Raw genomic sequence first — 17,200 nt, forward strand, 5'->3', positions numbered from 1 at the left:
CTATGTTATTAACACACAATAGAAAAGTGTGGGTATCTATGCAAAAGTGAATTGGTCATGATATTAAAGTGGTTCAGTCACAGAAATTAAATTAGGTTAACTAAAACAACTCATTCATTTTTGCCATTTTACTTCTAAAATGATGAATCATGCCATTTTATCTGATTCTGATACCCTTCAAGTCAAAATAATCAATATTAATGCAGTCAGAATGACCAAGTGAACTACTCTGTAGGTCCATTAAGATTGTTTCACAGAAACTTCATTCACTATGACTCAACACATATTTACATGTTGAGATTGAAGTCTGTACATGATTATTTTTATAGGAAGAATTCTAAATCCAAAACCACCTCATTGGTTCAGATAATATGAACTATGGTGAAACTTCAGCATGCTAAAAAATTTGGAGGATCCTCTACCATTGCAACAGAATTTCAGACCAAACACCCAAGACTGACTAAAGTCATATTTTTATAACCTCCTTCTCCCTAATCTTATAAAGCTAGATAACTAACTATCCAGAAAATATGGCATATATTAATTGCAGTGATCAGGTTAACTCTTCTCAAAAAAATTATATATTTTTGTTGTCACATATTTATAACTATGGGTAAGCTTATTTCAGTTTTCAAAATACACTTTGGTCTAGAATTGCACTTAATTCCCAATGTGAGAGTAAACCATAATGCCTCATTTTATCCTCCATTACAGAAGACAATAGATGTGCATCTTCGAATGCAGTGTCCTGCACCAAGTGCCTTGCGCTGGGTCCGGAATGTGGATGGTGTGCTCAAGAGGTGTGCCTTTTTCCTTTCTTTTCCTTTTGGATCCTTTGTCTTTTCCTGCATGATTTCATTGACCTAATATTCTCTGCCTTGAAGATGCATCAGGAAAAAAAGAAAGATATTGTTGAGCATCAGGAAAATGTTCCTTGGTTTTATGCTTGGAAACAGCATGTTTGGCTGACTATAAGTATAACCTTTTTATTAGGAAAATTATGGTAATTTTAAAATGAAGTGCAAACCATTTTATGTTTTCCATCTGTTCTATAGAGAGAATTGGCAAACACAGATAGTAACTTTTGATGGGTCATAGGCTTTGTGTGAAACTCATGCTGCAGCTTGGGGCATTAGGTTATATATCCAAGTTGGATCATTGTTTTGTGCTTGCTTATTAAAGAAAAGCAAGCTAATTTATTATTCCATCTCATTTGTTTTTATTTGAAATACTTGGAGATAAGTGATTTGTTCCCTTTCGTCACACTGAACATCAATTCACTGGCTACTTATGGAAAATTTGATGCTTTTGTTTGACATGTGACCCTATTCATGCAATATTGTGTACATTTAAATTCTGTGACATACAAAATAATCAGAAAATGTTTATTCTTCAAAATTAGTATTTTTGTAGTCAAAGAGAAACATATCCCAATAACAAACTTTTTAGGAAAACAAGTATAGTGTTTTCCTTCCGTGTTGGGCTCTAAAGTTGTTTTCAGTTATTTCTTTTGTTGGTAATTTTCAATCAAAACTACCTTATATATTAAGTTTCAGTGAAGAAACCATCTGCTAATTTGGGGTTTTTAATGAGATTTCCTAGGTAACTTACAATTATTTATGTAGTTCCTGAAAATTGAAACTAATAGACTTTTAATGGCCTTTTGTTTGGCGTAAAGAGAAATCTCTAGCTTTTGCAACTTGTTGATTTAGTTGAAAAAATGGTACCTATCATTATCTTTACCATCTCTCTTGTTACTGCTTGCCCTTATGCATCCCCCAGGAGGAAAGAGAAATATGAAAAGTAGCAAAGGATGATGGTCAATACTTTCTTCTATGCAGCAAGTCAGGGAAAATGCAGGGGAAGGGCTCATGAATAGTAACCATATCTGTAAGTAAGCAGTCCCCCTACTGACAGCCTGAAAGCTTCCTGGATGTACTATTGGCTTTATCAGTCAGAAAAACAGATGCCACTCAAAACTAGGCAGTGCTTTGCCAGAACTCATGGAGCCACGCAATGTAACAGGACAATTCCAGAGTTTCCAGGATCAATTTCATTCCTCCTATGATCCAAATGACCATGCAGAATTCACTCTTTTCTCTGAGCCTCCCTTTCCTCGTCTCTACAGCCTAAAGTTTGGAGTTTCTTTCCAGGTTTTCCTTGTCAGGTATGCTTGATATTCTTTGATATGTTGATATTTCCTGACCCTCACCCAACATTCCATTTTAGATTTTTACTGCAGCACTAAGAAAGATGATTGCCCTGGAGAAGGAAATGGCAACCCACTCCAGTATTTTTGCCTGGAGAATTCCAAGGACAGAGAAGCTTGGCACGTTACAGTCCATGGGGTCACAAAGAATCTGACACGACTGAACACAAGGCACATGCTGAGGATACACAAAGAAAGATTATTACAGTTGTGAAGACTGTGCCAACTTAACTTCAGTTCCTTAGAACTTTAGTGATTATAGTTTAGAGGAATTTTCAAAACATGGTTCAGAAACCCAGTTGTCAGCTAAGTGCAACATGCCAGCCATACAGAATCAGTCAGCTTCCAGAGAGCACCCTTCTCCATTTCACACCTCTACTGGCATGAAAAATTGTAAGAGTCACAGTTATGGGAGCAGCAATGTCAGTCCTGCCACAAGGGAGGGATTTTGTATATTCAGAGGAGGAATAGGTGGTCATGTGGAAGGAGGTAAGCCAAGAAGGAAAGGTGGAGTGGCTTCCAGAGGTGTTTGCTATCGGTCCAATCCTCAGAAGGGGATCTCAGAAAACACCCAGAAATGACTTGGCTGTTCATGTCCCAAAATATTCTTCTATGTGGTACAAGGTAGCCTAATATTTGTATTGAAAAAACGGGCTCTGAAATGAGATCAACTGGGATTCAAATCCCAGTTCCATCAGTTTCCAACTATGTATACTTGGCCATGTTAACCTATGCACTGTGAACCTCAGTTTTCCCTAATTCTAAAATTCTAATTCTAATTCCCTAATTCTAAAATGGAAATAATAACTGAAACTATGACAAGTGGTGGAGTTTAAATGAAACTGTATGTGGGAAGCATTTGGCACACAGGCATTCCTTAAGTTACTATAAGAGCTACAGTGAGACTCAAGCAATTCATTCAGACTTAAGAAAATCGCCTGAATTAAGAACACATTAGAGGAAGCAACCTGTGTTAAGACTGTCACACTGGAAGATAAGATATTTGGTTTCCTTTGTTTGCTGGGTCAATCTGTTGTACTTTATTTTTGTTGGACTGTTTTGATTTTGCTTATGTGTGTATATTCAGTCACAAGTGTGTATATTCAGTCACATGTTTATATTCAGTCACAGTTTTTATTGTTGTCATAAACCTCAGCCTCTTCATTGGGCTTTTGCAGTTCTGTGCAGTTTTCCTTTTTTTTTTTTCTTTCTTTTTCCTTTTTTTATAATTATAATTTTTAATTTCTTTAAACTTATTATATTTTTTCTACATTTATTCCTTTCTTTGCTTTTCCTACTGTACTTTTCCCCTTGCAGTTAAGCCCCTAACTGGGCTTTTGCAGTTCTGTGCAGTTTTCCTTTTTTTTTTTTCTTTCTTTTTCCTTTTTTTATAATTATAATTTTTAATTTCTTTAAACTTATTATATTTTTTCTACATTTATTCCTTTCTTTGCTTTTCCTACTGTACTTTTCCCCTTGCAGTTAATATAATCTATATAAATCTTCATCTACCTCTATTTAACTTTGCATATCTATTCTTTCTTTTCTTCCTCTCAACATATTTGTTAGTTTTGTTTTCATTGCTTTATTTCCCACTTGGCACCTTGCTTTAGTTTTGTTTTCCAGTTTGTGCTTTAGTTAGTTTTGTTCTTAACTGGTAAATATAATTTTTTATTTCCTATTTTTACTGAGTCAATCTACTGTACTTAATTTTGTTGAACTGTTTTTACTTTGCTTATGGGTGTGTATGTATATGTGTATATTCCATTATTTTAATTTTTATTTGCCTGATTTTGTAACTGCAATTTATCTGGGGTTCAACTTTGGTTTTTTGGTTTTGGGTATTTGTTTTAATCTCATTTAATGCCATAACAAACCACTTGTGGAATCTTAGTTCCTGACCAGAAATCAAGACCTGAGCCTTTGGAGTGGGAGCACTGACTCCAAGACCCTAGACTACCAAAGAACTAACTCTAGGGAGTATCAAATAGTTAGAACTCACACAAAGGAAACCACTTAAATATAAGACTAGGTGTCACCCAACCACCAGTAGCACCTTGTACAGGACACCTCATCTAAACAACAAACAAAACAAAAATACAAACCCAATCATCAGCAGACAGGAGTACCACCTCACTCAGCCTTGCCCATCAGAGGAAAAACAAACAAAACTCAGCATAAATCTCACCCTATATGAAGCTTACACAAACCACTGGACCAACTTTAAGAGGACAGAAACCAAAAGGAAGAAAGAATTCAGTCTTGAAGTCTGGGAAAAGGAGACCTCAAACACAATTAGTTAAAAAAAAAAAAATGAAAAGGCAGAGAAATATTACACAAATGAAGGAACAAACTAGAAACACAGAAATCCAAATAAATAAAGAGGAAATAGGCAAATTACCTGAAAAAGAATTCAGAATAATGAGAGTAAAGGTGATCAAAAACCTTGAAAACAAAATGGAGAAAATGCAAGACTCAATTAACAAAGACCTAGAAGAATTAAAGAATAAACACACAGAGACAACACAATTACTGAAATTAAAAATACTCTAGAAGGAATCAATAGCAGACTGTCTGAAGCAGAAGAACAAATTAGTGAGCTGGAAGATAAAATGGTGGAAATAACTTCTGAAGAGCAGAATAAAGTAAAAAGAATGAAAAGAACTGAGGACAGTCTTACATACCTCTGGGACAAAATTAAATGCACCAGCATTCACATTATAGGGGTCCAGAAGAACAGGAGAAAATGAAAGGGTATGAGAAAATTTTTGAAGAGATTATAGTTGAACATTTCCCCAACATGGAGAAGGAAATAAGTCAATCAAGTCCAAGAGGCACAAAGAGTCCCATACAGGATAAACCCAAGGAGAAACATGCCAAGACACATACTAACCAAACTAACAAAGACTAAACACAAAGAAAGAATATGAAAAGCAGCAAGGTAACAGCAACAAGTAACATACAAGTGAAACACTATACACTTAACAGCTGATCCTTCAGAAGAAATTCTGCAGGCCAAAAGGGAATGGCAGGATATATTTAAAGTACTGAAAGGGAAAAATCTACAACCAAGATTACTGTACCTGGCAAGGATCTCATTCAAAATTGATGGAGAAATAAAAAGCTTTTCAGACAAGCAAAAGTTAAGAGAATTCAGTATCACCAAACCAGCTTTACAACAAATGTTAAAGGAACTTACATAGTCAAGAAATACAAGAAAAGAAAAAAGATCTACAAAACCAATCCCAAACAATTGAGAAAATGGCAATAGGAATATATATATATATATATATATATATATCAATAATTACTTTAAATGTAAATGGATTAAATGCTCCAACCAAAAGACACAGACTCGCTGTATGGATATAAAAATAATACCCATATATATGCCATCTACAAGAAACCCACTTCAGACCTCAAGACACATATAGACTTAAAGTGAGAGGATGGAAAAATATATTCCATGCAAATGGGAAGCAAAAGAAATCTGGGGTAGCAATCCCATCAGACAAAATAGACCTTAAAATAAAGAAGATTACAAGAGATAAGGAAAGATACCACATAATGACCAAGGGGTCAATCCAAGAGGAAGACATAATAATTGTAAATACCTATGCACCAAAAATAGAAGCATCTCAATACATAAGACAAACACTAACAGACATAAAAGAAGAAAATGATAGTAACATAATAATAATAGTAGTAGACTTTAACACCTCACTCACACCAATGGACATATCATCAAAACAGAAAACTAATAAGGGAACCCAAGTCTTAAATGATATATTAGATGAGATGGATCTTACTGATATCTTTAGGACATTCCATCCAAATGCAAAAGAATACACTTCTTCTCAAGTAAACATGGAACATTCTCTAGGATAGACCACATCTTGGATCAGTAAATTTCAGAAAACTGAAATCATATCAAGCATCTTCTCTGACCACAACACTGAGACTAGATATCAATTATAAGAAAAATCTGTAAGAAACACAAACATATGGTGATTAAACAACACATTTCTAAATAACCAACAGGTTACTGAAGAAATCAAAAGGGAAATAAAAAATTTCTAGAAACAAATGACAATGAAAACACAACTCAAAACCTATGGGATGCAACAAAAGCAGTTCTAAGAGAGAAGTTTATAGCAATACAATCCTACTTCAAGAAACAAGAAAAACATGGAATAGACAACCTAACTTTACACCTAAAATAATTGAAAAAAGAAGAACAAAAAGCCCCCAAAATTAGGAGAAGGAAGAAATCATAAAGATCCGAGCAGAAATAAATGAAAACAAAATGAAAGAAACAATGGTAAAGATTAATAAAACTAAAAGCTGGTTCTTTGAGAAGACAAACAAAATTGACAAACCTTGAGCCAGACTCTTCAAGATAAAAAGGAGAATCAAATGAACAAAATTAGAAATGAAAAAGGAGAGGTTATAACAGACAATTCAGATTTACAAAGGAATATAAGAGGCTGTTATGAACAACTATATGGCAATAAAATGGATAACCTGGGAGAAATGGACAGATACTTAGAAAAGTTCAATCTTCCAAGACTAAACCAGGAGGAAAGAGAAATTATGAACAAACCAATTACAAGCACTGAAATTGAAGCTGTGGTCAAAAATCTCCCAAAAAACAAAAGTCCAGGACCAGACAGCTTCACAGGAGAGTTCTATCAAACATTTAGAGAAGAACTAATGCCTGTCCTTCTAAAACTCCTTCAAAAAATTGCAGAGGAAAGAATACTTCCAAACTCATTCTATGAGGCCACCATCATCCTGATACTAAAACCAGACAAAGACAACACACAAAAAAGAAAACTACAGGACAATATCACTGATGAACATAGATGCAAAAATCCTCAACAAAATTTTAGCAAACAGAATTCAGCAACACATCAAAAAGCTCATACACCATGATTAAGTTGGGTTTATTCCAAGAATGCAAGGATTCTTCAATATATTAAAATCAATCAGTGTGATACACCATATTAACAAATTGAAAGATAAAAACCATATGATCATCTCAATATATGTGGAAAAAGCCTTTGACAAAATTCAGCACCTATTTATCATTAAAATTCTTCAAGTAATGGGCATAGAAGGAACATACCTCGACATAGTAAAGGCCATATATGATAAGCCTACAGCAAACATTATTCTCAATGGTGAAAAACTGAAAGCATTCCCCCTAAGATCAGGAACAAGACAAGAGTGTCCACTTCCACCACTGTTATTCAACATTGTTCTAGAAGTCCTAGCTTCAGCAATCAGAGAAGAAAAAGAAATAAAAGGGATCTAGATCAGAAAAGAAGAAATAAAGCTCTCACTGTTTGCAGATGGCATGATACTGTACATAGAAAACCCTAAAGATAGTATCAGAAAATTACTAGAGCTAATCAATAAATTTAGCAAAGCTGCTGGATACAAAATCAATACACAGAAATCACTTGCATTTCTATATACTGTCAATGAAAAATCAGAATGAGAAATCAAGAAGTCAATCCCATTCACCATTGCAACAAAAAGAATTATATATCTAGGGGAAAAATCTACCTAAGGAGATAAGAGAACTGTATACAGAAAATTATAAGACACTAATGAAGGAAATAAAGAATTACATAAACAGATGGAGATATATTCCATGTTCCTGGCTAGGAAGAATCAATATTGTAAAAATGACTATTTAGCAAACTCCATCTACAGATTCTTGCGATCCGTATCAAATTACCAATAGCATTTTTCAAAGAACTAGAACAAAAAATTTCATGATTCAGATGGAAACACAAAAGAACCCAAACAGCCAAAGCAGTCTTGAGAAAGAAAAATGGAGCTGGAGGAATCAACCTTCCTGACTTCTGATTATACTACAAAGCTACAGTCATCTAGACAGTATGGTACTAGCACAAAACATAAATATAGACCAATGGAGCAAGACAGAATGCCCAGAAATAAACCCATGCATTTACAGGTACCTTATTTTTGACAAAGGAGGCAAGAATATACAATGGGGCAAAGACAGCCTCTTCAACAAATGGTGCTGGGAAAATTGGACAGCTACATGGTACTGAAGAATTTATTTACATGGCAGCAATGGAGAAACAGACATAGAGAATAGACTTATGGTCATGGGGAGAGGGGAGGAGAGGGGGAGATGTATGGAAAGAGTAACATGGAAACTTACATTACCATATGTAAAATAGATAGCCAACAGGAATTTGTTGTATGACTTGGGAAACTCAACTAGGGGCTCTGTATCAACCTAGAGGGGTGGGATGGGGAGGCAGATGGGAGGGAGGTTCAAAAGTGAGGGGATATATGTATGCCTATGGCTGATTCATGTTGAGGTTTGACAGAAAACAATATAAGTCTGTAAAGCAATTATCCTTCAATAAATTAATTAATTTTTAAAAAGTCACCGGCCATATCATTAACAGAAGGAGCTGTCCAGTCCCCACATGCTGACCTGATATCATTGACAGGAAAAATGCTATGGTTATTTTTTAAAGATCACCCACCATTAGGCACATATGCAACTGATGGTTTTATTTCTTAGCCAGCAAGGGTAGAGGGACAAGAAAGGAAGATGCACTTTTTTCTCTGTGCATGATCAGAAAAGATAAGCAAAAATAACGTAAGCCTGGTTTTTATAACTCTCAAAGCTGGACAAAAGTAAAAGTTCACTAGAAAATTGACACAGCGTATAATCAAATTGAGTGCATTCTTGTGTAGCGTGTTAATCTCTGATTTTATATATTTTGACTTCTCTTTCTCTCCATGTTACATAAATATAACTGGAAAATACTTAGAACAGACAAGAGTGTATTAATATTATCTAGTTCAATGTTTCATATTCCTTTTAACATATGTGAAAGACTTGACATATCTATGTCAGGAAAAAGAGACACACATATCTGAAAGTTTTAAAGGCTTCTCTTCCTTTTCTGCCTGATATGTCAGACACAGGTTGTGACTGCATAGCCAGAAGTTTTCAGGTCAGCCTTGGAACATAATTAAACTATAATATTGGGTTGGCCAAAACGTTCATTCAGATTTTTCACGTCAGCTTACTGAAAAACTCAAACAAACTTTTTGGCCAACCCAAAACAAAGAGCTTTCACTGTTAAAAAGGAAAATGATAGAATCTTTTCATTTCTATGAAGATTTCCATGCTTGGAGCATAGAAAAGACTCAGAAATGAGTACAAGAAAAACCTTTTCCTATTTATATCTCCAGATTACTACATTAAATGGATGAAAGTAACAACTGATGAAAAGTCAACGAGGGTAATAACTTCAGCCTGGGTGTATCATTCTCAAGTAGTTTTAGATGCAGACAGTTGGGAGGATGATTTTGCTTGAGTATTTCTTGTAAAAAAAAGTAAAATATAAGAATTAGAAGACATTAAAATGACTCAAATCACCAAAAGTTAAAAGGGTGTGGTTTCAAATTCTTTTCTTTTATACAAAGTGGAGAGCAGGCCACAGTGGGTAGAGGCAGCATTCCATTCTTTGTTTTGATGCTACGATCTGTCTGATCTTTTCTTCCCTTTTCAAATCTGTCAAATTGGCAACGTACTTCTAACTTAGTTTTTACAGTAAAGTAAAAACAGCCATGCTGATTCAGACACTGCAAAACAATTGAGACTTTTTTGCCTATTTCAGCAAAATGATTTGACATTTAAAGGTCAAATGATATAGCTTGATGTATAGTTGCAGTGAATTAACCACCCTCCCTTCTCTTTCATTCTATATATATAAATCACAAAATTCTGGCCAAAAAGAAAAATCAGAGTCTTTTGGACCATATTTACTTTCCTAATTTGAAGTCCTGCAGTTTTCACTTTTGTAAAACACATGTGGCCTTTGGTCTGTGGCCTGTCATGGGAGGCATGAATGAGCATACATGTACCAAAGTCTATATGCCCTCAGTATTCTCCAGGCTCTAAAAACAGATGAGATCCCCTCATCTAGCCCCATAAATCTAGCAGCATATGCCACCTTTCTTTGAGTAGCTCCAAGTTGTTTAAGAACTAAATCTTACATTTTGTATCCCTAAGTTTTATCAATAAATAGGATAAATTTGGTAATGAGAAATTAAGGCTTTAAACATTTTAAATTTCAGGCTAAAATCTAGGTGTGTGGCCATCAGCAAGGCAATTGTTTTTATTCCCATGAAGTCATTCACCAATGCCACCTGGAGATTTTGATTGAAAAGAACATATTCTTTCTTGTCTTTTAATTATATTTTTACTTTAACTGTGCACCACACTCTAATTCAGGATCGGTCTTGTGAAGGGTAACATACTAAACATTTTTGTGCCACATACTGTCTCTGTTGTGCACCCTTCTTCTTTTTTATTGTTTTCAGTTCAGTTCAGTTCAGTTCAGTCACTCAGTCATGTCTGACTCTTTGTGACCCCATGAATTGCAGCACGCCAGGCCTCCCTGTCCATCACCAACTCCCAGAGTTCACCCAAACTCATGTGCATCGAGTCAGTGATGCCATCCAGCCATCTCATCCTCTGTCGTCCCCTTCTTCTCCTGACTCCAATCCCTCCCAGCATCAGAGTCTTTTCCAATGAGTCAACTCTTCACATGAGGTGGCCAAAATACTGGAGTTTCAGCTTCAGCATCAGTCCTTCCAAAGAACACCCAGGACTGATCTCTTTTAGGATGGACTGGTTGGATCTCCTTGCAGTCCAAGAGACTCTCAAAAGTCTTCTCCAACACCACAGTTCAAAAGCATCAATTCTTCAGCGCTCAGCTTTCTTCACAATCCAGCTTTCAAACATCCATACATGACCACTGGAAAAACCATAGCCTTGACTAGATGGACCTTTGTTGGCAAAGTAATATCTCTGCTTTTGAATATGCTATCTAGGTTGGTCATAACTTTCCTTCCAAGGAGTAAGCGTCTTTTAATTTCATGGCTGCAGTCACCATCTGCAGTGATTTTGGAGCCCCCAAAAATATAGTCTGACACTGTTTCCACTGTCTCCCCATCTATTTCCCATTAAGTGATGGGACCAGATGCCATGATCTTAGTTTTCTGAATGTTGAGCTTTAAGCCAACTTTTTCACTCTCCTCTTTCACTTTCATCAAGAGGCTTTTGAGTTCCTCTTCACTTTCTGCCATAAGGGTGGTGTCATCTGCACATCTGAGGTTATTGATATTTCTCCCGGCAATCTTGATTCCAGCTTGTGCTTCTTCCAGCCCAACGTTTCTCATGATGTACTCTGCATATAAGTTAAATAAACAGGGTGACAATTATACAGCCTTGACATACCCCTTTTCCTATTTGGAACCAGTCTGTTGTTCCATGTCCGGTTCTAACTGTTGCTTCCTGATCTGCATACAGGTTTCTCAAGAGGCAGATCAGGTGGTCTGGTATTCCCATCTCTGTCAGAATTTTCCACAGTTTATTGTGATCCACACAGTCAAAGGCTTTGGCATAGTCAATAAAGCAGAAATAGATAGCATATTAAAAATGTAAAAGGTATTTTTTAACACTCAAGCCATACATCTATGAGCTATGGTTGTGTTTGTCTCACTGTCTCTAATTTTCCAACCCTTGTTCTAAATTGAGAGAATTAAATTAAAATCCTTATATGAATGTTTTTATACTGCCTACGTCCATTCCATCTAATTCTGCATCAGTGCTAGGGATCTCTGTATTCATAATTAGTGATCTCACGTTCAAGTAATATTAAACTTGATAATCTCCTTTCTCCATAACTCTATGACATTCTTTGCTTCCTCTAAATTGAATGCCTATCAAAAGCAGAGACATTACTTTGCCAAAAAAGGTCCATCTAGTCAAGGCTATGGTTTTTCCAGTAGTCATTTATGTGGATGTGAGGGTTGGACTGTGATGAAAGCTGAGCGCCAAAGAATTGATGCTTTTGAACTGTGGTGTTGGAGAAGACTCTTGAGAGTCCCTTGGACTGCAAGGAGAGCCAACCAGTCCATCCTAAAGGAGATCAGTCCTGGGTGTTCTTTGGAAGGAATGATACTAAAGCTGAAGCTCCAGTACTTTGGCCACCTCATGCGAAGAGTTGACTCATTGGAAAAGACTTTGATGCTGGGAGGGATTGGGGGCAGAAGGAAAAGGGGACGACAGAGGATGAGATGGCTGGATGGCATCACCGACTCGATGGATGTGAGTTTGAGTGAACTCCGGGAGTTGGTGATGGACAGGGAGGCCTGGCATGCTGCAATTCATGGGGTCGCAAGGAGTCGGACACAACTGAGTGACTGAACTAATTAACTAACTAATGATAATTAATTAACTCACTTAATGGTTGAATTCTCTGATGGTCTGCTGACTTAAACAGGGATTCTATCCATCTTGTTCCATTCTGCATCCTCAGTACCTAACAAAAGTACTGTCCCTGAGTTAGTATTCAATCAATACTCGTTTGATTGACTGAATAATTGATTGGAAATGCAATTTTTTGAATCATTTGAACTAGAGAAGGAATGACTGAATGCCAGATCAAAATAACCACTCCCAGGAAGATCACTAAGCAAATATTCACCTAATATATATAGCAAATATCCCAAATAATTCAGGCCAACATTATATGTAATAAACTATATTTCTATACTTTTCAATACATTTTCTGTTCTTAGGGAGAAAAACTGGTTACATGAAAAATAAAAATATTAAATTTTTCTCAATCAAGATAAATTTTAAGCTTGCTCAACTAATTTCCAAGTTTATTGGATGGCTATGGAATTAGCATGAACTAACCAATGCTGAATTGTAATGAAAGTTCAAGATTCAGTTGCAAAATCAGGAGAATCTGAGCTGCAATTTTATATCTCCCAGACTCACTGTGGCATCTTCCTTGGTTTACTGAATTATTTACATGCTATTACGTGTATAAGAAGTGAGGGAATTTTCAGTCCAAGAAATATAGATTTCCAGTTCATTCTTTTATGAATTTTGGTACCTAATTAGGCACGTGATTTCTGAGGACTTGCTCCCACATTCTAAACATAATAGAATATAGTAAACATACCAGTTGGGTTCTTTGAAAATTAAAGCTTAAGTGCAGAACCACACTGAATGGTCTATTTTGCCTAAATTTTCTTCTGGAGCAGTATTTCCAAAGTAAAATATTTAGAAGGAATTAAATTGGTATAATTTTACAGTGATCAGTTAATAATATTTAAAGTACTTGGTTTAAATCTCCTTTTTAATATTCATTTTTTCTTTCAAAATAAGATTTAGAAATTAGACTTATTTAAGACAAATTTGCCAGTATTCTTCTTGGAAACATGCAGCTATTCTTAACAGTCATATAATTTGTACAATATTGGAAGATGGTTTCTTGGTAGTACTCAGTATGTGGTTTTCTTTGGTTATAACTGGGATGATATGCACTAAAACATCAGTGATTTTCCTTCTTTTAAACAGGATTTCATTTCAGGTGGATCAAAGAATGAACGTTGTGACACGGTTTCCAATTTAATACACAAAGGCTGCTCAATTGATTTAATAGAATACCCTTCTGTGCGTGTAATGCCAAGTGAAAATGAAATTAATACCCAGGTGACACCAGGAGAAGTGCTGATCCAGCTGCATCAAGGTACGGTTATTTTCAAATATATCAGCGTTTATTCTCAAGTTAGAATTGTATCTAGCCTTTGTTGCTGTATATGTGCTCAGTCCTGTCTGACTCTTTGCGACCCCATGGACTGTAGCCCACCAGGATCCTCTGTCCATGGGATTTCCCAGGCAAGAATACTGGAGTGGGTTACCATTTCCTTCACCAAACGATCTTCCTGACCAAGGGATCAAACTCATATCTCCTGTGTCTCATGCATTGGTAGGCAGATTCTTTACCACTGAGTCACCTGGGAAGCTCCTGCTACTAAGTCACTTCAGTCGTGTCCGACTCTGTGCGACCCCACAGACGGCAGCCCACCAGGCTCCGCCGTCCCTGAGATTCTCCAGGCAAGAACACTGGAGTGGGTTGCCATTTCCTTCTCCAATGAATGAAAGTGAAAAGTGAAAGTGAAGTCGCTCAGTCATGTCCAACCCTCAGCGACCCCATGGACTGCAGCCTTCCAGGTGCCTCCATCCATGGGATTTTCCAGGCAAGAGTACTGGGAAGCTCCTAACTAGCCTTATTTGTTCATATTTAACATTTTATGACAGGCAGTATTGTTTCTGTAGAAATAACAGTGGGCTCAGAATCAAGAAATCAGAATTCTAGTCTTTATTGTGCCTATAGCTAGCTAGCTGTGTGGCCTCGGACATTCTCTGCAAACCTGACCACGCTATATTATAATTATGTGTTTCCAGTCTTGATCACATTATACTATAATTGTGTTCCTAGGACACTGCCAGCTCTGTATAAGAAGAAGAACATGTTTTATTCCATTCTGTTTTTCCAATGCCTATCAGAGTGCTGGCATGTAGTAAGCATTCCATAAGTGTTTGCTGAATTTGTTAGTTGATTAATTAGTAAGAGATGTGAATTAGTCTTAGAGCCTCTGTGATAAGCTTTTAAAAACAAAACTATAATTCATAATTATCATAATTAACTTGAGCTGCTTTAGTCCCTGAGAGTAACGCACACTTTTCCTCCTATACTTCTCTAATACTTGTCCCTCCATACATTTGTATTCCACAGTTTGGCGTATGTAGTAGGCCGCTGGAAATTATTCATTTTCTTTAGTGCCAGAGAGTCTCAACGAGCAAACTGCACATGGCAAGATAAGTTCAAGTACAAAGATATGCATCACTAAATTAGATACATTTAGTTTTAAGTGGTATGCAGTTGCCTTGAAGCCTTCATTATTTCATTTTGGGTGGTCTTGTCCTGTTACTAAATTTTTGAATAACCATTATCGACAAATGCCCTCCCAATTCCAAGCTATTTTTCTCAGACTCTTTGATTACCAGAATAACAAAGTCCATTTCTTTCTTGGCCTTAGGCATACTCCCAGCTTCCAATTAAAACTGTGCACATCACCATATCAAACAATTATACAGACTAGTATGAACATATGAATGCCAGCTGCAAAGGGATACACAAAAATGAAAGTAACTAGGTTGGTATTATGACACTTGTCACCTTCTATTGCTGCCATAACAAAATACCATATAGTAAGTAGCTTAAACAAAAGAAATTTATTTTCTCACAGTTCTAGGACCTAGAAAGTCTGCCATCAAGGCACTGCCAGATTCAGTTTCTGGAGGGGGAAAGAGTGATAGATAGAAAAGGAGGGCTCTGTTGCATCTACATATAAGTGCACTGATTCCATCATGAGGACCCGACCCTCAGAACATCATCTAAACCTAATCAACTCCCAAGGGCTCCATCTCCAAGCATTACCATATTGTGAGTCAGGGCTTTAATATATAAATTTGCGGGGGGTGGGGGGAATTCAGTCCATAGTCCTTGATATATAAAATAATATTTTCAAAGTCCATGAAATAGTTTTAGAAATTAATTTTATTTTATGCAAAAAAACTGAACTCCAAGTGAAACTGTTTTTATAGGCCAACATCTCTGAACACCTTGCAATAAAATTTGAAGCCAATATAAGATGATTAACAAATATTAAATAATAGAGAAACTAAGGAAAGCTTCTCCTAAATAAATTCTATTTCCAAGAATAAATCAAAATTCTACTCATAGACAATTTAATAATAATGATAATAACAACAGCACACATCAAAACATAATAGGATGTGTTCAAAGCTGCTCTCAGGAAAACTCAGAACTTTAAATGCTTTTATCATTGAAAAAAAATGAAGCATACAGATAAAGATATAGGAACAACAAAAACAAAGAAATTAATTAAGAAAAAAATGAAATGAAATAAAAAATAGAAATTAAAAAGGAAATGAATGTATAAATCTAATAGCTAAATTGATGGCAAAGATAATTAGAAAAGAAGACCCAAAGCAAATGACCTGATTATACAGACTATGACCAGAGAAAAAAATATTGGGGGAAAAAACTTCAATATATTAAAAATGGTAAAATATATAAATTATGATAAAAATAATTTCCTAGGAGAATATAGAAGACTAAAATTGACTCAAGAAGAAGTAGAACCCTAAGAAATCTAATAAAGATATAAGAATATGGACTCTGTGAGAGAGGGAGAGGGTGGGAAGATTTGGGAGAATGGCATTGAAACATGTAAAATATCATGTATGAAACGAGTTGCCAGTCCAGGTTCGATGCACGATACTGGATGCTTGGGGCTGGTGCACTGGGACGACCCAGAGGGATGGAATGGGGAGGGAGGAGGGAGGAGGGTTCAGGATGGGGAACACATGTATACCTGTGGCGGATTCATTTTGATATTTGGCAAAACTAATACAGTTATGTAAAGTTTAAAAATAAAATAAAATTAAAGTACCTGTTTAAAAAAAAAAAAAAAAAAGAAAAGCAGAGACATTACTTTGCCAACAAAAAAAAAAAAAAAAGAAAATTCTAAAAGAAACTCTCCCTAAAAACATTAGGTCTAAATATTTTCATGGGAAATACACTTTAATGTTCACCTAAACATTCAAGGAACACATTATCCCTAGGCTACATAAATTCTCCCATGGTTTTTTGAGAAGGCATGGAAGCTACTCAATCTTTACAAGTTATCATAACTTTAGGATCAAATCCCTAATAACATTTTAAAGAATCAAATTAAACTTCATGTGATAATAAGAACAATAAGAACAATGTCACCATACAAGTAGATTTAACCTGCAGTAGTTGATTATCTTAAAATCAATGTATTTTTTGTCATCTTAGTTTGCCAAAAGAATAAAAATATATATTGTTATCTCAAGATGCCAGAAATCATACAATAAAATTTAGTGTCCATTCCTGCCCAAATGAAATTGAAGAATACTTTGTTAATATACATTAAAATCCTTCTGAAAGTTTTATATAAAAGCAGACAAGAAAACCAAATATAAGCTATAAACATATTGAAAAGATAAAGCAA

General features: G+C 35.7%; 1 protein-coding gene across 1 annotated transcript in view; it reads left to right on the plus strand.

Annotated features, from left to right (window-relative positions):
• ITGB8 (integrin subunit beta 8) overlaps positions 1–17,200 on the plus strand; it is a 103,203-nt gene that overhangs the window by 35,753 nt on the left and 50,250 nt on the right. Inside the window, exons 2-3 of the mRNA XM_055589952.1 lie at positions 715–800; positions 13,650–13,821. Coding sequence (XP_055445927.1) covers positions 715–800; positions 13,650–13,821 — 258 coding nt within the window. The remainder of the gene's footprint in view (positions 1–714; positions 801–13,649; positions 13,822–17,200) is intronic.

The sequence above is a fragment of the Bubalus kerabau genome, chromosome 8, assembly GCF_029407905.1.
Source record: "Bubalus kerabau isolate K-KA32 ecotype Philippines breed swamp buffalo chromosome 8, PCC_UOA_SB_1v2, whole genome shotgun sequence".
Taxonomy (NCBI): Eukaryota; Metazoa; Chordata; class Mammalia; order Artiodactyla; family Bovidae; genus Bubalus; species Bubalus kerabau.